The sequence below is a fragment of the Drosophila suzukii genome, chromosome X (genome assembly GCF_043229965.1).
Source record: "Drosophila suzukii chromosome X, CBGP_Dsuzu_IsoJpt1.0, whole genome shotgun sequence".
Lineage (NCBI taxonomy): Eukaryota > Metazoa > Arthropoda > Insecta > Diptera > Drosophilidae > Drosophila > Drosophila suzukii.
Window position 1 is genome coordinate 746,497 of NC_092084.1, and position 20,849 is coordinate 767,345.

Genomic DNA, 20,849 nt, shown 5'->3' on the forward strand with positions numbered 1-20,849 from the left:
AGCTCTAGTTCCTTCCGAGTATCAAATCAAAGCGGTGAACCAGTGCTTTCCCCCAAAACGAAGCTGGCAAACTTGTGAAATACGAAACCCCGGAAAATAGAGCAAATTCGAGCATGGAGGGTCAGGACACCAGTCGTCAGTTCTCCGGCAGCCCAGGGAGCAGCTTCAGCGGGGAGGCCTCCAAGCTGGGACTCCTGGCCCGGCTGGACCGCCTGCTCCGCCGCTGGCTGCCTGGATACAGTTTCATTCGCGGCAAGCGTCGCTCCTCATCGGAGACCTCGGTGGCCGGCGAATCCTCCCAGAGCAACCGGCGAGCATACGGACGTAGGGGCAGGCGGGGCGACAGGCAGGAGGTCTACCTGGACACGGGCATTGCCAAGTCGGAGTTCTGCGTTCAGCTGGAGACCCTGCTGCGCAACAAGCTGCTCAAGAAGCAGCAGGAACTGGCCTTGGAACAGCAGGAGAGGAGCCGCGAGAAGGAGCGGGTGCTCAGCAATCCCCTCGAGCACCAGTAGATCCCTGTTCTAGAGTTAATTTTTCATTTCTATATGTGCATATATATTTTTCATAGCATCAATCAATCAATGGCGGCGCCTCATTAAAATTAATTAGAAATAATGACCGGCAAAAACCGGAGTCTGCCATTAGCAGAACGCTTTTCCCCACAAAAGAAATCCCCGGGGGCACCAATGGCATCGGGGAACCTTTTCCGCTTTCCGCTCTCCCTGAAAGCAATTGTTATGTACCTAATGCTAATCAGTCGACAACAATTTAATCGCTTATAATTGCCAAAAGGAGAGGAGTAATGGTTAAAGTGGACTTTAAAATACCCTGTAGTGGCTAGTGATTATACTCCTAGTTATAATTTGTTTTTATATACCTTTTATATATTTATTTTTGGAAAATATCTCAATTACTTGTGTATCCTTCATCATATATGACGGGCCGTAGTCTTTCACGCCATTAATTTATAAAGCTGTTTATTGGAAAAACATAACAATCCTCTACTTTTACAATTACAGGATAATGGATAAACTATCAGCTAACCAGCGACTTGATTGAACCACAAGCAGAACTCCAGGTGAGTGGGGAATATGGGGAATGGAAACTGGCGGGCAGACCACCACTTGAAACATCGATTTAATAGTTGTCAATTGAGAGGCCATTAGGCCCGACCACAACTATGGGTTATTCAGTTTATTGGGAGGCAGACAGCAGGGGTTGTAATGCCAAAAGCCCTGCTAATGTGCACAGCATTAGCATAGGGTTTTCTATGCCCTCCCCGCCTCCGCCCCCTCTTTTCCGAGCCACTCACTATGCCATCATGGCATCCGAGTCCATTCTGGTCCGTGACAAAGCCCAAACAAAAACATAACGTATACGCACTGCAAACCAAACCGAACGAAGTGTATAAGTGTATCCAAACATGTGTGAGTTTGTCGGGGGGGCGTGTCCTCAGGGATGGCATCATAATTTTGCTGGCCAAGCACTTGAGCACTTGACCATTAACGTAACTTTTGTCTACGTTGCCTTCTCAAATGCACTAAAAAAAAACACTTTAAACTGCTTACATACAAAAATTGGAAAACATGTTGAGGAATGTCTACTATTAAACATGTTTACAATTTCTGTAGCTGCAATTTTCAGACAATTTAATGATAGCTGATAATCCTGATAAGTTCACCTCTTCTAATTGATGAAATGTTTAAAAAAAATGGTTAAATTTGCAATACGTTAAGCTCTATTTTTAAAAATACGAACTTTAGAGTTGGTCTATTGATGTTTTCGTAAGTGCAAAAGTTCACATTGTTGACAACTGGGCGGTTTTGATGTGGGTATGCTGGCTCGTTGATCAAGTGGGGTATTCCGGGAACGAACCGCAATCTGTTTGGTTCAGTCATTCCCCCGGGCTTCAGTCCTCTTCCAATATTTTTGCTCGTTGGCAATCGGGGATGTCAACAAAAGTGTTGTCCTACATAAATGGGGAAATTGTTTAAAGGGAAAAAACGGGAAGGAAAGTCTCATCGGTTGCCAGGAGGACCAACAACACAGCTTATATGCTAATTTGTTTCAAAAAAATGTTAAAGTTGTTGAGTTGGGGGAAAATTTTGATACCGGCGGAAGAATCGAAAACCCTAAAGCGACCAAAATCATAATGAAAAGCTAAGTGGTCCACATGTTTCGTAATCTGTTATACATGGAAACCAAAATCTGTTACATGTATAACGACCCTCCCAATAATAAACATTCTTGGAATCTTTTTAATATCATTTTATTTATAATTTCGTTTTTAGGGATTTTCGAAATTTGGATTAAAATTGTAAATTGTAAATTACATTAAATTGTTCGTTCAATACTTAAAGAATTTTCGTATTAGCGAGCATGAGTTATGTTATTTTATGTTGCTCTACGGCAGCAACAATAATTGAGCAAATATTTCCTAAACAAATAAAAGTATTCAAATTACACGATGCAAGTCAAAAATGTAAAGAGAAAAAGGGACAAACATGGGGAAGCTTAAGGGACTTACGGGTACATATTTATAAGGATGGGTTCAGTGGGGCTTACAAAACACATTTACAGAGGCGTATTTAATGATATGTCTTGAAATATATGTACTTGTGCTGTTAAGTTGAAAAACCCGTGGATATGGTAGATATTGTAAGTTATCTTTATTGGTTACAAGCTAAAATTAGTTTTGATTTCCAATTGGACTTAAGTTGAAAGGTAGAGATCGCGACTTTAAAATTGGAGTTAGTTTTCCTCATATATCGATGTAAAGTAAATCGTTTATCGGTTAAGTGTTTTGGAATTTGATTATTCAATAGGCTATATATAATTAATAATCATTTTAATTTGATTAGCTGTGCGTTCTTTCACTTTAAATGTAATAAATTTGATGAGTTATCTTTAGTTTGTTTGGCTAATGAAGGTCAATCGATGTCATATCGATTATTAGAAATAAGCGATACCCTTCGAGTCTTCGTCGTTCGATTATTGATGAACATCCTTAGCGGTTCATATTATTGCAGGTTGACCGTCCGTGGCTCGAGTATCGGTTCAATTTATTGTTTTATTTTATTTTAACTTCAACTCGTAGACAATCGATCAATTTGGACATGTAACGAAGTCGATTATCGATTAGTCGTAACTGAGAGAAATGGCCGATTTCGGCGTGGGCAGCGGCGATGTGGTATTCTCCTCCTCGTCGTCGTTCTCTTGGGAATCCTCCGGTTCCCCCAAAGCGTGAACGAACTCGTAGAAATCGATGCGCCCATCGCCATCCACATCCACCTCCTTGATCATGTCCTCGACTGGATGGAAGATGGGATTAGGGAGTGTTAGGGGTATGGGCACAATGGGAACTTACTGTCCTCCTCGTCGAGATCTTCGCCCAGACACTGCAGTACCGCTCGCAAGTCGGATGCTGTGATATATCCCCGATTGTGCTTATCGAAAACGCGGAAGGCGTCCCTCAATTCCCGCTCCTCCTGATCGGCGGAGGACAGGCCCGACTTGTCTTCATATGTCATGTTCGACAGGATATCAACGAACTCCTCGAAACTCACGTTCCCATCGCCTGAAAGGAAAATCGGAAATTCCAAAGTCATCTCAAACCCCGTTTCTATTCTGGGTTACCAATGATAAAACTATTCTCTGTGTTAATATTTTCCTATTTGGTTATGGGAAATCTTATAGACATTATAGGTATAGAATAAACCTACATAGGTGGTAACCTATCGACTACTCACCATCCACGTCGATCTCCTGCAACATCTCCTGCAGCTCCTCGACCCTGGCAAACTGACCCAACGATCGCATCACAGTGCCCAGCTCCTCCTTGGTGATGCAGCCATCGCCGTCCTTGTCGAACAGCCGAAAAGCCTCGCGGAACTCCCGCATCTGTCCCTTCGAGATGCACCGGCGCTTGTCCAGGGACTCGCCTTCGATCAGGTTCGCCCCGTCGCCGATTCCCAGCTCCAAGTCCGAGGGGGCATAGGATATCTGACGGGTTTTCGTCTTGCGTCTGCTGCGGACACTCAAGGCGGTCCGCGGAGGAGGACGTCGACCTCCGGGCTTTGAGGACTGTTCGTAGTCGTCGTAGGACTCCTCCTCCTCCTCGCCGTCGTCCTCCTCCTCCTCCTCGTCGTAGTCGTAGTCGTCCAGGTCCTCCTCCTGCACGTGGCTTTGTGCGTAGCTGACCCGCGTGCTCCTCTGCTGGTGGCTCAGCATGCCCTCGCAGGAGCTGGAATCCGTATCCGCATCTGCATCCGCCTGTTCCAAATGCGCAGTGGCAGCACTTCGTTGTGGTTGCTTTTCCTGGGGCGTCGTTAGTTTCTTTCGCGGCCTCTGACGGCGCTGCTCTGTCGATGGCTGCTGCTCCCTGTTGAGGTGTTGGCCACCATCCACCGGCTGTTCGACCTGGTCCTGCTCCTCCCGATCCTGGCTTTCTTGATCCTCCCCCTCGGCGCCATCCGCTGACGTCTGCTCCTCGTCGGGTTCATCGCCACTTACAGCCGCGTTTCTCGTCTATACAAAAGTTATATAAATTAATTATAATTAGTAAATAATAATTAGCCAAACTGTTATAAGCAGCGCTTTCCCATTTCCGACATATTTATTTAATAATTAGTTAGATTCATTTTTAGTAGAGTGTATTTAGTAAATAACATTTTTAAATGTAAAGTGCAAATAGCACAGTCATAATTAAATAAATAATGGGTTAGTTATAAAATGCTTTTAATTTTCCGTTTAAGCAATTACGATTATCACAACAAGCAAACATTTTTTATTGTCATTTCTGTTTTTGTTAGCATATGTTTACGCTTAATTCGTATAATGAAAAGAATATTAAGGATAAGTATATGTCACTGTTATATTCTAAAATAAAATTCCTGTACTTTTATTCATTTTATTGCGTTAAAGTTGATTGCGAAATGAGGCGGTAGCTTCTCCATCTAAAACCCACTCACCATTAGCTGGCGGAACTCGCGGGCAATTGTTGAACCAGTTAAAAATTTATTAACTGCCGTGAAAAGCCGTTTTCCTTCCAACGTGGCGGCCTTCCTCCCGCTTCAGGGGATCTGCGGCAAAGAATCCTCCTGCTCCTCCTGAAAGGCACCTCCTCCTCCGCTCGCAACCGCTTTCGGTTCACAGGATATGCAAATTCCAAATCGAACGGCGGCTGAAAAAGGGGGCGAGAGCGGGGGACATATGTTAATTAAGCAATTAAGGATGGAAAGCCATTTGCATAGTGGACACGTCCACAAATGTCGGCACCAAAGAGCCAACGTGACCGAGCCCACCCACACAGGGAGAAATTTAAATGATCTATATCTTTTTTTATCTATTTGATATCTGGAAAATGATCAAAATAATATTTGTGTAATTGCATCTATAGGGTATGCAAATCTTCGGTCAGACGACTAGAACATGTAAACAACCTTTTCCAGGTGGGTAATCTAAAACACATATATTCTTAATAGATTCACTTATGAAAAGCAAAATGGGGGCGCGTAAATAGCACTTTTACCTGCGAATATTAAACCGACATAAAGCTGTTTTTAGCTGTGCATCTGAAACCACCACCATTCACACGGAAATCCACAGCCCGTTCAAAATCCCTGCAGCGAAGCTGACTGAATGGTATAATCAGTCTAATAATCCATTTGATTGGCGTTCATTCATGTCACCATTGGAGGCCAAAGGAGTGAGCGCGACAATAAAAGCATCAATTGCCTGTCAGCGATCCGGGAAAAAAGCAGACGTAGTCAGGAAATAAATGCCCAAAGCTCCTTTTGTGGCACCGCAAAAGTAAAAAAAAAATGATTGCATGTGTGGACTACATTTAACTTGAGGCCAGCATCCAATATTGATTTTGTGGAATTTTTGAATTTTTTCGCCACCTTTCACAAAAAAATTGCGAATATTATGGGGGGCTTACAAATAGTAAATATTAAACTTCTGTGTGGTAAAAACTATGCCAAGTAAGCAGCTTCTACTCTATATTTTGCCATTCACAAGAAATGATGAGACACATTAATCAAATTATGCTTGAAACGAGCTAATAGATCAAACTGCTTGGAGCTGAGATCAGGATTTTTTATTCTTTCAAATGTTTTTTGACAACTAACTGGGTATATAACGTATATATATGCATCACTGATCCTTCTGAATTTGAGTTGGCTCCATCTCCTGTACTCTCTTGCACAGCACCTCATAGCTCCTCTCATAGGTTTCAATTATTTCGAAGGCATTATTGGCTTCCTTCAGGCAGCACGAGCAAATCACTTCGGGATATTCTGGCTGTTTCTTAATTGAAACTCCAGTGCACTTGGTAATCACATCGGCGATTAAAATACCAGACTCGTGCTTGGTCTCAAAAATGTTGGTCATGTTTTGGGTAAGCCCCAAGCACGCACGGCATACTTTGACATCCATCGCTCTAAAATGTAATATAGATTTCTAGATCTCCGCGATAAATAAAAAAAAAATAACTTACGATTTAATTCTTAGGAATTGTCCTCAAAAAACGTGGTAGTCGTTGGCACACTGCACTTCAATGTGAGGAGCTGAGCGATATTATCGCTTTAGAAATCGATTATTGGTGCGGTGCAAACACTATTACTCCAAACTCGAGTTATCGTGTCTTGCATCCGGTTTGTAAAGTTTTAAATTTGTACGGAGAGTAAAAACTGTTAACAATAAAAAAAAATTGATTTAAAAACAACCGAACTATGTACGAAACAGATTTGATTGATTTGCTTTGGCTTATTATCGATTTCACCTGCTTGCGATCTACAGATGTTAATATTCGATATTCGGCGCGTAACAGCCCACTGTTATAGATCATACGGTGTGCAGCGTCCTTTTTTTTATGTGTCAATCAAAATCTACTGCGCCTGCGTATTGTTTTCTCATAATGGTCTTTTGCGTTTTAATTTTCCAAAAGCCAACATTTTGTGGTCAGTTTCCAACTTTAAAGGCCAGCCAACCTGGGCACTGCGCTTCAGAAGAATTTGGATAAGATTCTGCGGGGCAGGCCTCTATATGGGCTGATCTAACCTAATTAGCGGAAAATGTTAATATTCGATATTCGGTGCGTAACAGCCCACTGTTATAGATCATACGGTGTGCAGCGCCCTTTTTTTATATGTCAATCAAAATCTGCTGCGCCTGCGTATTGTTTTCTCATAATGGTCTTTTGCGTTTTAATTTTCCGAAAGCCAACATTTTGTGATCAGTTTCCAACTTTAAAGGGCAGCCAACCTGGGCACTGCGCTTCAGAAGAATTTGGATAAGATTCTGCGGGGCAGGCCTCTATATGGGCTGATCTAACCTAAATAGCGGAATTTATTTACCTACATATGATGTATGTATGTATATTGCAGTGTGGCCATGTTCCGTATAATTTGGCTACACGTTCGAGTCTCTTCAAGAAATGCTTTTTGTTTTCAATTGCGAAGTTGTAATTAAGTTAGGCTTTTAAAGTGGAATGCTTCTGACGAAAATTAATTTGTTGTTTTTATTTCAACCTCTCGGTTTTTTTTGTGGAATTTCATGGTATATAAACTTAAACTTGAGCTGAAGAAGATGCTGTGCCATATTTTGCATTTCTCATGCCCCATTGGCAGTAATTCTTCAAAATGAAAGCCCATTTAGTGGTGGCGTTCAGATGAAATTTAAATAATTCCACCAGCTTCGTGAGTAAGGAGCTAAAGCGGCCAAGGCGCTTAATGCCGGGGATGGCGAAAAGGATGGGAAATCCGATTATCGCTGTGGCCACGAAAGGACATCACTGGACAGCCGGGGGAGTCCTCTTTGGAGGCATTTCTCCGCTCCTCTTTTTCGCTTTAAAATTGCATTTCGATGGCCTGTCTGTGACTGTTCCTGTGTCTGTAGCTGGTGCTGTGTGTGACCGGCAGTTTTTTAGCATATTTTTTTCATTTCGAGGAAGCGCAGATGGCCAGGAAGGATGTGGCCAGCACTGGAGGACGAAGCCACATACGGGTGAAAGCCGCAATAAAAATGCCCGAAAAGGAAGTGCCAAGGCGAGAACAAGGACACCCCAGGTGGCCAAGGACATTTGACAGCACACTGCCAGCATTTTCACATTTAAATTGAGGTCCCTTTGCAGACGCTTCATCCTGCTTAAACCCTTCGCATTGCGCACGTACGCATATTTAATTAACATTTAACGTTAACTTGTCCATTAAGACGAATGGTAGCCCATGGAACAATGGCTGCAAAACTGCAATAGGGGCGGGGAAAGCCGGGAAAAGTCATTTGCATGTAAGACGATGATCCCTCCTAGGAATCCCCAGAATGAACATCATGAAAACCATCAGAAAAGAATGAGTAAAACCCGTTGCAGGAGTAAAAGCATTGCTGAACCCTATGAAAAAAAGGAATATTTTGTCTTTACATTTTCCTAGACACCATTGTCCCGATAAAGAACATTACCTTTTCTTGTTATTCATTTAAAATGTTATAATAATCACTTTTGGGACATTAGTTACTATTCTTCTCAGTGTGTCATTTCGTTCTCTATTCCCTAACGTGGCTTCTCCGGCTTTTCCATTGCTCTGCAGTCGCGTGCAAAGTTTCTGACATGGAATAAATGAAGACACAACTTTCAACCCCCCGTGCCTCGCTGTCTAATTCACCCACTTTCCCTTATTTTACCACTTCTAACATTTTCTCATCCATCCAGGCTACAAATGCGTTGCTCTGCATAACTTACTCAGTATTTGCTAGTTAGTCCTCAGCGAGGAGGTTCAAAGTGTGAGCCACAGACATCTGAATCCACCTTTGGCGGGGAAAGAGGAGCAGGAGCCTTTTAAGCGGCTAATCAGCGTTTGTTAGAATAAATAAACACAATGTTCAAAGTTTTAAATAGATTTCAGAACAAACGAGAAAAGGCTACAATAAGGATTTGGGGATTGACCAAAAATATGTTCATATGTGGAAAACTAGTGTCGGATCTTCATTTCAAAATTGAATCCTAAACTCCTGTATAAATTTTAAATAACAAGGACCACCCATTTTGACCATTTGTGGCAAACATTTAAGCACTTTGTGAAAGCGAAAAACAGAAACCGCAAAATGTGTTCGGCGCGCATTTTATTGTTTAATTTAAATTGTTGGCTGTGGAAAATGAGGGGCGCATTGTCGGCGGTGGGTGGTATGTGGTGGGCGTAATAACCGCGTGACCGCAGTCTGTAAATGGATAACAACGCCCCCATGCAATCAATTAAGGCGAACGAGTCATAAAAAACGAAATATCATATTTGCAGGCTCCGAAACTCTCGTCCTGCAGTTTTCCATTTCCCTTCTGGCAAAATTGTCATACGCTGCGTATGCGTTATATTTGCATTCCAATGAACGGCGAGTGCCCCTGCATGTGCATGTGAGTGGGTTTGTGTGTGTGGGGGGGGGTTTGGATGTGTGGGATACGGTGGCCACGAACACACAATTCGTACATAAAAGAGGCAACAAAAAGTTTACGCATAAATCAAGCAAAACAAACAAAATAAAACAAAACAACAAAGCGAAGTCGCTTTTCTCCTTGCTTTTCCTTTTTTTGACTCTCCTGTTTTCCTTCATTTCGCCTGCACGTAAATATTTCGTTGGCAATAAAAAATTTAACAACGCAAACAGGCCAAAAAAGTGAAGAACAGGCAAAACAAACAAAGCCATTTGCGATGTGTGGTGAAGAAGGAACTTTAGGGATGTGTATCGAATCAAATATCGAATAAACCGATTGCACCGGTATCATGTCGATAATATTGATCAAATGAAAAGACTACTAGATTATTGTTGACAAATTGAAAGCATTTAATCAAGGGTTTTTACCCGAAGAAGTTATAAAATCGAGCTAAGTTTTGAAGTATTTGATAAACGCTCATAGCAATAGCGATATTTCAATGCTCGATAGGAATAAAATCAAGTTGGAGAGGTTAAATTTTACAAGAAATATTCACCGAAGTTTCGCCACTTTCTCGCTTATCTCCGCATTACTTGCCCCTCACGTGTGCTTACCTTACTCCGCTGCTTGTTGCCTCGCTCCTTACATAATTTATATGCCACATGCCGCTTGCCACATGTGCAAAAAGACCAACTAAAGTGCCATGAATGAATATGCATGATAATCAAGTGGCGACGTTGTGGTCCACCCACTTGAGCTCCTTGTCTGGCACGCAGGACCCACCCTAACGCCATTCCTCTCCAACAGGACCCATTAGCTGGGGATGGGTGCACAAAACGTAGCATACTTTCTAGGGCCCCTCTAGGCTGTACTGACAATTAGGAAATTCTGAAGCCAAGCATTCGAGATTCGCCCAAAAATAGTTGAATACTTAAAAATTCCATGTGTTCTATGAACTAGTTATCAACGCCATAAAGAGCATTCTAATGGGGTTATTTAATATATTTTTTGTTAAGGTTGCTTAGATCATTTTAAATATTTCTGGTTTCACAAAAAATGTACATATATAAATTCTTTATTTTTAGGCCCCGCAACCAGTACTACTCCCCTAAGTTAGTCTTAGTTTTGTAAACTTTACTATCATTTTAAATAAATAAACAAATCTGTTTTTTTTAGGAAATTCGGCACTTTTGCCTTTAAAAATAGCCAAATTAGTATTCCAAACTCTCCTTTCTGAGGACTTTCGTTCGCCAGTTCGTTTCTTTGTTTGGATCGTTAGTCACAGAGCACAGGCACAGAGCCCGCATTCACATTTGTCTGTTTGTGACATTTGCATACGACTTATGAGCCGTTTGACCAGGTCCAAACCCATCGCCCTCTTTCCCCGTGGAATGGCAATAAATGTGACTTGACTTGCAGCCGCAATTGGCCAAAAACTTGACCACTTTCGTCTCCCGAACTTTTCCCCAAGGAAAACGGGCAAAGAAAAGGCACTGGTGGAAAATTCAATTGATTCAAAGCAGGACTTCGGAATGTGCAAACAATTACCCCAAAAGGCAAAAGTTTCGGCCCAAAAAAGTTTGCCGCAGCTGCTCGGCTGCCATATCAGAAACTTGGCCTTTGTGGTGGTTGCGCAAAATTGGGGGAAAGTCAGGCGGAAAGTTAAGCAACACCGGGAAATTGCATCATTCCCTGGGCCCAGAATGAGAAATGACTTCGATCAGCGCGCCGCTTTTCCTGCTCATTTCCACATAAATTATACTTTTGTTGGCTTACTTTTTAATTTAACTTGAGCCACAGAACCCGCCGACTTTCAAGCAGATAGTCGTTTCTCAAACACAACTTTTCTTGTCTTAATTTGTCGACAACCAAGAAAAATGTACCCAGTAATGTATAAAATGGCACCCTCTTATTATTTTAGTCAGTTGCAATTCGTATTCCTTATGGTGCTTATTGCTTATGGTGAGCCAGTTGTATAATGATTGAGCTTTAAAATGATGTACAAAGGAATTGCCACCGATCAAGATTTTGAATTTTATTGTGATTTCAAGCCAACACTTTTTTTTGTTAACTTAAAAAAAAAATTACATTTTCTCTGGCACAACGTGGAATCTTTTGAAAAAAATATAACATTTTCTTAGGCACAACGGTGAGATCTTTCGAAGACATCTGAAGGCAATAATTCTTCTGATGGACATATTTTTTGAGTGGAATTTTTGATGATTTTCGTAAATGAGTTAAAGTTTCTCTACAATGCGTTCCAACGCCTCCATGTTCTTCAGTGTAAGCATGAAATGAGGAAAATAATTTTAAAAAATTAAAAATGATTATAAATTTAAAAAATGAGGTAGGAAAATGTGAATGCCCGATACTCTCCTACTTATTCAACAATCATTTTCTTATCTGTTACGATACAGTCTATTACGAGAGTATTGGGTAGGAATGTATAGCACAAAACGGCTGAACTGTTGAATTGTTTATGTAAAGCCTGAAAAACAGCCGACCAATTCAATACTCCAGCCAATCATGTTCTAGTAATGGGCATATTTAACCCGCGACCACTCACTCTTTCCATTTCGAAACGGTTCTGGACAAGGTCGTTGATCTCCTCGCTCATCGACGACCAAGTCATCCAATCATCCCTGAGCGGATTCCGGAGCTCGTCCTCGATTTCCTCCATGGTCATAATCTTTGAGCTGTCGAACCCCCCGCATATAAGCGGTTTCTGCTCTTCGGGCTGCTTTGGATCGTTATCAGCCTGGCAGAGCGGGCTCGGGATTGGCTTGGGCGGCTTGTTCCTCGAACCGAGTTTAATCACCTGCCCCGAAGCTAATAGCTCCTCGATTTTCCTTAGTGGCGAATGCCGTTTGGCTTCTTCTTGAATGGGCCTTAGTACACTTCTCATATGTAGGTTGTTGTTGTTGGGTTTAAAAATATAGCTCTTTGGCTTTAGGATCAAAACGCCCGCCGAAGTCCCCTTAGCATTAGATACGTTTCCGGAGTGCAATGACGACCCGACTTTCACCAGTGGCGGAAGTGGTTTCGGAAGTTGTGCAAAGGGACTATAAACTGGAGCCTTAACACCAAATACGCCCCCGGAGGACGATGGCTGATCGACTTCCATCGGTTGTGGATCTTCTTTCGAATGGTCTGGAATAGGCCTAAAAAATAGTTCTCTAAAATCAGATACACTTCCGGCGGCAGATGACTGCTGGACTTTCAGCGATAGTGGATGTTGTTGCGGGGGTCCACGAATCGGCCTGGGAAATGGACCTTTAAAATCAGTTAAATTCAGGAGGCCGATGACTGCTCGACTTACGTCAGTGGTGGAGGTTGTTTTGGGGGATCTTGAATGAGTCCGAGAACGACATTCAGGGGTTGAATGGGTTTAGAAACACCATTTGGGGGGCTTGGTGTTTGGGGAAGCACCCTATAAGCACCAGTTAAAGAATCTTTAACAAGTTTTAGGGCAGCCATGGGTCTATATTTCTCATCTGACAAGCGGATATAAGATCCATCCGGCAACTGTTTAAAAAATGCGAGACTCATTTTGATGCTAAAAAGAAAATAAAAATAAAAATAAAAATATGGGGATGATGAAATGAGGACGTTGTTTGGGATGGATGAATCAAAAAGAAGTTAACAAACTGATAGCGAAGGAAAAAAACTCGGGTAAACAGGCAGCGAGGCATTCATTTATCACAAATTACTCGGGAATAAGCTAAATGGGTCCCAAGAGATGACAAATTAATTGTGGAAGGTCCTGCCAGCCTTGAGTAACCAAAACAATAAAAAAAAAACAAACAAGCGTGTGACAAGACAACTTAAAGCGTTTACAACAAACAAAGGAAACTAGTTGGCCGAAAAAAGCATGAAAAGTGATCACTATGTGAATACCCTCTAGTATAAGTTGGGATATACAATATGTAATCATATTTTAAAGCGCTAATATACACCCATAAACAAAGTACTCAATTTTCAGGTTAAGGACCTACATATTTTCCTGTAAAATAATTATCCAAGTATCGTTGATTCTAACTTTTCCGATTTAACTTGAATTCCTTAAATTTTCCCACGAAACCCATATACCCCTAGAATAGAATCCGCATTAAAGGCGAGAAAAACACAGAGCATTGCGAAATGTTTTTCGGTATGCTCCCCATGCATATGCATGTATGGAGGGCCCCGCCCTGTTTTCCCAGACATCCCACCCCCTTAACCCACCTGCGCCCCTCGTGCTTTGCAATTTAGATGTTTATCCCCCGTTGTTGCTCCTTGCTCTGTTGGTTTTACTGTAGCTGTTGCTTTTAAGGTGCCGTCTGTTTGTACTTTTTCGTTCTGGAAAGACAGACCTAAGCCTTTTATTCAGTGCTCTTTTTTGCGATGTCACCGGCCTCGACACTTAACCCCCACCCTCTTTTTTCCGGGCCAAATTTACATTTCGTTCGCTTCATCTATTTTACGTATTCATCGCGCACATTTACATGCGTTTTATTATCTTCTCTGCGCGCAACTTGTTATTTGTTGCGCTTACATATTCAAAGGTTTACATTTTTTGCGAACTGGATTTGCCTTGCTGCCTTTTCCCTTTCGAGAGCACCACTAACCAGAATTCTCTGGGTCCTTTTTAAGTGTACGTCGTCTGCCATTGTGGCTTATTTTAATATCCAAATTTTTATGATGTATTCCGGCACAAAGAAAGTCAGACAAGAGGATGCGTGGCTCTTGAAGACCGTAATCGGTGTGACAGCTTCAAGGAGGGGGTTAAATTCGGGGAAAAATGATTATAACTACCATAACTCAGCTGTCTATTGAGGGATATTCTTGAAAATGTCTATCTAGAGCTGGGAGCTGGGGAACAGGAACTGGAAGCGAGTTCCATGGAGATGACATTTCGAGCAGCCGAGTTATCCAATCTAGGAGCACCCTTGCCTCGAAGGTTCTTTGTATAAATAATTTGAAACATTTCATGGAGTTTTTGGTTATTATGTATATTTCCAAGGCCCAGTTACTCTAGAATAAAAGCTTGTGATCTCAAATCCCCCAAAATAAGCTAGATTTCCGAATGGAAATACATTGTTTTAGCGATCCCTCGTCCGACGGCCAAGTTACCTGGGGCTATTTTCGGGCTTATGCCAACTTTAAGCCCACTTTAAACTATCCGTCCCAGCTGCGCCTTCATTATTCATGCCAACAGGTGAGCAACCGGCCCGAAATGTCAAGTGGCCATTCCTTATGCATGTAAATCTCCAAATCCCCAAGTGCAGTCACTTGGCAGGGCCTTTTGTCTCTCCTCGCTCTGTCTGTCGTCCGCCCCTCATAAATTATAAACAAGGAATTTCCATTTCCACGCCAAGTGGCTGACAACTTGTGACTTGACTCTCGCCCAGCTCGACTGCGGATGAGTGACTGGCTGACTGATGAGCAGCTTGAACTGCGGAGCACCTGACAACTGGGAAACTGGGAAACTGGGAGACTGTGCCACCGAGAGTCGGAAATTGGCGACGGAAAACGGAAAACGGGCCATTAGGAGGCCATCGACAATCCACTTCCATACCATCAACTTCGACCTCAACGAGGCGAGCCAATTAATTTATGCTCGCCTCAAAATTAACAAGGATGCGAAGGTGATGGCATGGTGGTGTGTTCGGTGGGCAAACATTGCGGCTGGAATTTCTGGACTGGGATTTTATGGCATGCTCAAATTGGGATGTGTGTGTTTCGTGTGCTTTGGGTTTGGATACTTGGGTGTTTCGGATATTTTGTATTCTGCTGATGCATCTCGATAGGAGAACAGCACTTTATGGCAGCCAATAAATAATCGGATGCCTGGCAAATTGCTGCAAATTTGCCAATTTTCTCAGTCCTCTGATTTTTGATAAGGCATATACAGATTTTTAATCCAGAATGCGATACTAAGAGAACAACTGAACCGTAGTATGTCCATCAAAATATTATGAAAAGTAGTGGCTAGTTGGGGAAGTTACGGAATGAAAGAACCCTAAAGTAGAATACTTATTTCTTAAATTTACTTCGAATTGAATCCACTTTTGGGGGGACGAGAACGAGACCCTCTACCGAAGCTAATTAAGGAAAGATAGGTTCTGCTTCGGCCATTTTAAGACCCCTGACTGGGTAATGCCGTAAGATAAAACCCTCCATCCCCCACTTCTGGCCTGCTTTTTGGGGGTAACCACTTGGATTACACTTTGCCGAAAAATATGTTTTTATGTGTGTGCTCTTGTCGCTTTTGCTCTGCTGTTTGCTGACGCCCTCCTCTTTCTGCATTTCTTTGTCGCCGTCGGTTATTGTTGCCAGTTTCCCAAACAATGCAGCCCCCAAAAGGACAACATGAAACATGGCGAGTCCTTGTGGGGGTGCGGTGGGTGGTGGGTAGTGGTACACGAGTAAGGACAAGCAAGGCCACCATCAAGCGCCCCGTTATGGGATACTTGTCATTGTGGTGCACTTTTTTGAGCCCTCCACTCGGAAGCCGCTCACCTGAACACCGGGCCAGGAAATGGGTAACAGCTTATTGCGTAACCCTCAAGCGGGCCAATGTCGCCTGGCCGGGATTAGACCAACCCGCAAATATACGTAGGTGCACTAAGCAAAACCTGAATGAAATCACGTTAAATGGAAATGGAAAATAAAAACTGAAAATCACCGTGAGTACTACGAAATCTCTAGGACCTAAAAACAGTTGGTGCTGTGCGTTTCAAAATGTTTCATGTAAGGTAAAAGAGGTACTTATTTGTTATACAACAAGTCTTTGTTAAAATTTTTTTTTAGCTGTCTTTGATGCTTTTAAATTGAGCTATTTATTGTAGTCTCGAATGTGAAGCTAAACTTACAGTTTATTTCGAATATATTGGACAATGCTTTAGAGAACTTCTACAAAACTGTAAAAAAAACCCACTTTCGGAAAACTTAATTTTTATAAACAGCTAGCGGTTTTCCCTAAAACTAGTTTTTTTTTAATATAGGGGCTTCAGGACCTTCATTCTTTTTTTTCCAGTGCCAGCATCCCATTCAATCTTTGCCATCCCGTTCGTTGGTTTTAGCCGACTTCATTGCGGAATTCTTGGGCTAAGAGCTGAGAGATGCTTTCGACTCAATCAAGTTGATAACGGAAATGAAGGGGCGGAAGAGCAGAGGGCGTGGCACAAAGACGAAGGGCAAAAGTTCCCTCTGCTGCATTGGCAAACTTTTCGCACCAAAAGATTTTCGCAAACTGCAAATTCTTTCACTTTGCTGCCTTGCGATTCATTCAAGTAAAATATGCCATATATTTTCATGAGTGCGTTTTTTGCGCAAATGTGTGTGTACTCAAACACACAGAGACACACACACACACGCGAAACTGGGCTGACAAGTTGTAACATGATCCAATTCATTAAATGAAAATTATATTTTATGATTTAAATTGCATTTTCCAAGGCAGCCTGCATTGGTAGGCGTTGAGCGTAAGTGCGTATATATTTGTGTTAATTTACACTGGGACAAATTAAAAGAAATACTCCTTCGATCAAAATGTTATTAGATCCCAAAAGGCGTTTTGCTCAATATTCCCAAAGCCTTTTTTTGGTTTAGTTGATAAAAAAACAAACATTTTCAAACATAAGAACATTAAAGTTCTCTAGCTCTAAGTACCTTAATTAATATTTTTTTTAGGTGTCAGATATCTCAAGCTCCAGGATCTGAACCCAGTGAAAACCAAATTAAATCCCAAGTAGGGCCTTCTTGCGTTTCTTCGCAGAAGAAGCTAGGGGCCATGAATCATCAGGGGACTCTGACGAAAGGAAAGACTCCCTGGGACTCTCCTGGGAGTACCCAATTTCTTTTTTTTAACGGGAATGCAGCCGTACTTACAACCCTTTTTCCCCACTTTCCCTGTGGCCCAAAACATAATTTAGCGGAAGTTCTACTTTTGTTTCGGGCGCGCAAAGTCAATGCGGAAGCAGCCGAAATAAGGAAGGAATAAAAGAGCGAAAATCCAAAAAAGGCGGGTTTTGGAAAGTGGAAAATGGAAAATGGGGAAAAACAATTCCAACTTGCTAAGCTTGTTTGTGTGGCTGCTGTTCTGCGGCGGGGGTTGTTAGAAATTTAAATTCAGCGCATTCAGTTGGCGATGCAGCAGCCCCAGGAAAACCCGGGAAATTGGGAAAACACCAACAAATCTCCGGTGATCGCTTTCATTTCGGGGACAATCATTTGTCATCTTTCGCCCGCATGATTAATGATTCGTCTGCATATTCAGCTGTTCAGCTATTTGTTTTGCTATTTGTTTGGCTATTTGTGTAATTGCTTTCGACCAGCGAAACTATTTCCCCACTTCCGTTTCGGTGACAACTCTCGAAAGGCTCCGCCATTTCTCTAATTGCTTCCGTTTGGCTGCAATTGCACCAGCCATCCGCCATCCGCTCACCGCCCCACTTAATCGCTTAACTTTGGCGTCAACAAGGCTGCACTCCACTCCAAATTATATAAGCCCTGGCGAATGTCTCGGTGCCTCCATATTTCCGCCTTGTTTCCCACTTTCCCATTTTCCCGCTTTCCCCCGTGCTTTCCTCTATTGCCAGGCGACCCAAAAAAGTGTGCTACACATTTTGACAGACTGACAGCTGAGGCCAACGTGGGCGCAAGGGGGCGTGGCTGGGGGCAGGGGATATAGAATCTGAAATCTAGAATCCGGAGACAATTCCAGCAGAGATGAACGCGTGATTTTGGATACCTAAAGCACTAGGAAGATGCAAATGCTTAATTAAATTAGATTAGAAATATTAAAATTTGTTCGAGACCTTCGTGATAATCTTATAAAAACTGTTGTATTATCAATATTCCTCTTCCTGACTTGATTTTTAGATTAAATCAAATAGTATTTCAATTGACCTATTTATATAATAGCACCAGTTAAAGTGTTAGGTATTGCAAAATATTTATTATTTAGGAAATGTGAAGTTTTCTGCAGTAGACTTTTTGAAATCGAACTAGTCCCTTTGACGGGACTCACGTCTCCGCTCTGGAAACTTGGCTCCCACTTCTTCTTTTGAAACCGGCAACAGCTTTTGGCCAAGTGGAGTCATGGGCTGCAATTAACGCAACAAGATTTGCTGACCCTCCTTCACTTTCTTGACCCGCCTCCGTGATTGTATTTGGCGTAATTTTTAATTAGCCTTCTCACCCTCTGCTCGGGTCCCTCCTACGCTTTGGGCCGGGCTAATTGCCTTCCTTTTTTTACTCTCAAGGCACATCGACATGTGACCGAGGAGGGCAGCGATTTTTAATTTAATAAAACTCGCCACACTCCCTAATTGACCAGGGCGCGAAAACTGATGTGCACAGCAAGAAAATTGTATACTATTTGATGATTGGACACTCCTACTATATTTAGCTTTATGGAATTGGAAATGATCTGATGTATTATTAAAAGATATATCAAAATACTATTCATTTTGATTAAGAAAAGAGAGGTCACCAAAATTGGAAAGATATTGACTTATCAGAACACATTAGATATGGGGAGTATTTCTTTTTTCTGTGTAATGGGCGGGACCTTCCCTGGAGCAGGGGGCGTGGCAGTCAATAATTCATATGTGTCGCCCCGGAGCTATCCGATTTTCCCATTTATCCGGTCCTGTTTTTATCTGCACCCCCCTGCATGTCAATACATTTCCATATTTGCATTTCGGTTTTAGTCGCTTTTGGACTTTCGGTAATTCCCATTGAAATATTGCCCTGACATTTGAGCTTGATTAAATTTGAATATCTGATTTGAATATGCGTGACCGAGGGAACCGAAAATAGAGGGCGTTTAAACTCGCGAAAAAACTAACCAATCATTTTGATTATTAAATTACTCCGCTTGTAATTGTGTTTTATTCAAAATTGTGTTAGCTTAAATACAGTCCTAAATGCCTCTAACAAGTCCCCTAATCTAGTTTAAGCCAATTAAACGACTTTTAAACTCAACTTTGTAGGCTGCCGGATTAAAGCTAAACTTTTTAATCAACATTTATGATATTACGTTTTTTGGGTAGCCAAAAAATACAAAGGGTTTTTAACGGATATGCCAACATGCTGAATACTTATGCATGTTCAAAAATTTAATTTTTTGAAATAAATTTGGGTAGGCATGTATGTATAAAAGCACATTAATTTAAAAAAATGCATATGCATAGGCATGTCTTAAAAACATCACTTGGTATATACAGAAAATCTTTTAAAGATACAACTATATTTACTTCTGTATATTGTTATGTATAGTATATTGTGAAATCTCAGAATCATTTGATCTGTTTACTGAAAAGTGAGGTTAATATCTTTGGTCTCAGTTGTTTCTTTATGTTAGGTTAGGTTAGGGTAGTCGAAAACTAAATAAGCTCAAGGTTTCGACTATGCCACATGGCACGTATGCGATTTACAGAGAAAAGTCTGTCACCTAGAAAAAAAACAGGTATCACCAAAGAAGCTCTTGGCAATAGAAATTTCGGAATTCCCAGAATTTGAACCAAGACGAACAGGACTTAAAAGAAGAGACGGCCAAACAACGGTAACAAGGAAAAAGTGCAAGCGACGCTTCTCTCTCGCTCACACACACGCACATATTTAGTATTTATTTACTCTTATTATATTTTATTTTTGCAAGATCTTTTAATTTGTATAGGTTTTGAAAGACACCCATTTTTATTAGGAGGTTACTTTTTTGCTCTCAGTTTTTATAAGTCAGGCAGGGCAAAAGCAATTTCTGTCTGTCTTGCTCTGGAAACTAAATAGTGAGGTTATCTTTGATTTCAGTTTTTTTTAGGTTAGGAGAAAATAATTAGTCTTAAAGGTGTTCAACTATGTCACATACGAGAGTTCCAGAGTGAAGTCTATCAGATAGGAAATTCAGGGATCTCCGAAGATCAAAGTTCTCGGAAATGGAAATTCCGGAATTCCCAGAAATTGAACCAAGCGGAACAGGACTTGAAAGCAGAGGCGGTTAAACAACGGATGATGGGGAAAAAGTGCAAGTAACTCTTCCCTCTCGCACAGACACATACACGCACATTCACTCGAAAAAAACTGAATTTTCCTTAGTTTTGTTTTTGTTTCGCTTACACGCAAGTTGGCAATCCAGTGAGTTATAGTACGAAATTCGGACAAATTCAGACGTGTTGGTATCCGGGGACCTCGAACCTTCCGCAACTTCCGCTTCCAGGCGCGGCGAAATCGGCAAAAAACTAACTGTAAAGATATAGGCGCCAGGCTAGAGGTGTGGAAACGACGATATGTGAAGCATCGATGCCTCCATTTTTAACATATTCTGGACTCATCGATGTTCCTGGCGACAGTTGATGTTACAAAACGAGTGTTAACACTCAACGATTTTCTACAGCGGAGCTGTTAAACTAAAAAGTCGCATGGTGCGTCAGCTTCC

General features: G+C 41.7%; 2 protein-coding genes and 1 long non-coding RNA gene across 4 annotated transcripts; 1 reads left to right on the top strand and 2 right to left on the bottom strand.

The window, feature by feature from the left end:
* LOC108015106 (uncharacterized) lies at nt 1–610 on the top strand. The gene has a single exon (XM_017081351.4). The coding sequence runs from the start codon at nt 114–116 to the stop codon at nt 513–515; it is 402 nt and encodes a 133-aa protein (XP_016936840.3). The 5' UTR covers nt 1–113; the 3' UTR covers nt 516–610.
* Nucleotides 611–2,255: 1,645 nt separating this feature from the next.
* LOC108015408 (uncharacterized) lies at nt 2,256–20,687 on the bottom strand. 2 transcript variants are annotated; one of them, XM_017081832.4, is made up of 5 exons: nt 20,531–20,674; nt 4,974–5,185; nt 3,753–4,530; nt 3,371–3,580; nt 2,256–3,314 (listed from the first exon to the last, which is right to left on the bottom strand). In XM_017081832.4, the coding sequence occupies exons 2-5, from the start codon at nt 4,974–4,976 to the stop codon at nt 3,142–3,144; spliced, it is 1,164 nt and encodes a 387-aa protein (XP_016937321.3). In that variant the 5' UTR covers nt 4,977–5,185; nt 20,531–20,674; the 3' UTR covers nt 2,256–3,141. The 2 variants fall into 2 exon arrangements, with proteins under 2 accessions (XP_016937321.3, XP_016937322.3); XM_017081833.4 differs by lacking the exons at nt 2,256–3,314; nt 3,371–3,580; nt 3,753–4,530; nt 4,974–5,185 and adding exons at nt 11,438–11,703; nt 11,994–12,687; nt 12,747–12,983 and having other exon boundaries at nt 20,531–20,687.
* On the bottom strand, nt 6,049–7,234 carry LOC136117300 (uncharacterized). Its single transcript, XR_010654774.2, has 2 exons — nt 6,503–7,234; nt 6,049–6,445 (listed from the first exon to the last, which is right to left on the bottom strand). It is a non-coding gene; the product is annotated as an uncharacterized lncRNA (long non-coding RNA).
* Nucleotides 20,688–20,849: the final 162 nt, after the last annotated feature.

What these genes read in the sequence shown, in the direction of transcription:
- LOC108015408 (XM_017081832.4), bottom strand. An exon ending in GCAGGAGATCGACGTGGATG is followed by an intron (nt 3,581 to 3,752) that starts GTGAGTAGTCGA and finishes TTTTCCTTTCAG; the next exon opens with GCGATGGGAACGTGAGTTTC. An exon ending in AGATCTCGACGAGGAGGACA is followed by an intron (nt 3,315 to 3,370) that starts GTAAGTTCCCAT and finishes TCTTCCATCCAG; the next exon opens with TCGAGGACATGATCAAGGAG.
- LOC108015106 (XM_017081351.4), top strand. Translation starts at nt 114, where the DNA reads ATGGAGGGTCAGGACACCAGTCGTCAGTTCTCCGGCAGCCCAGGGAGC.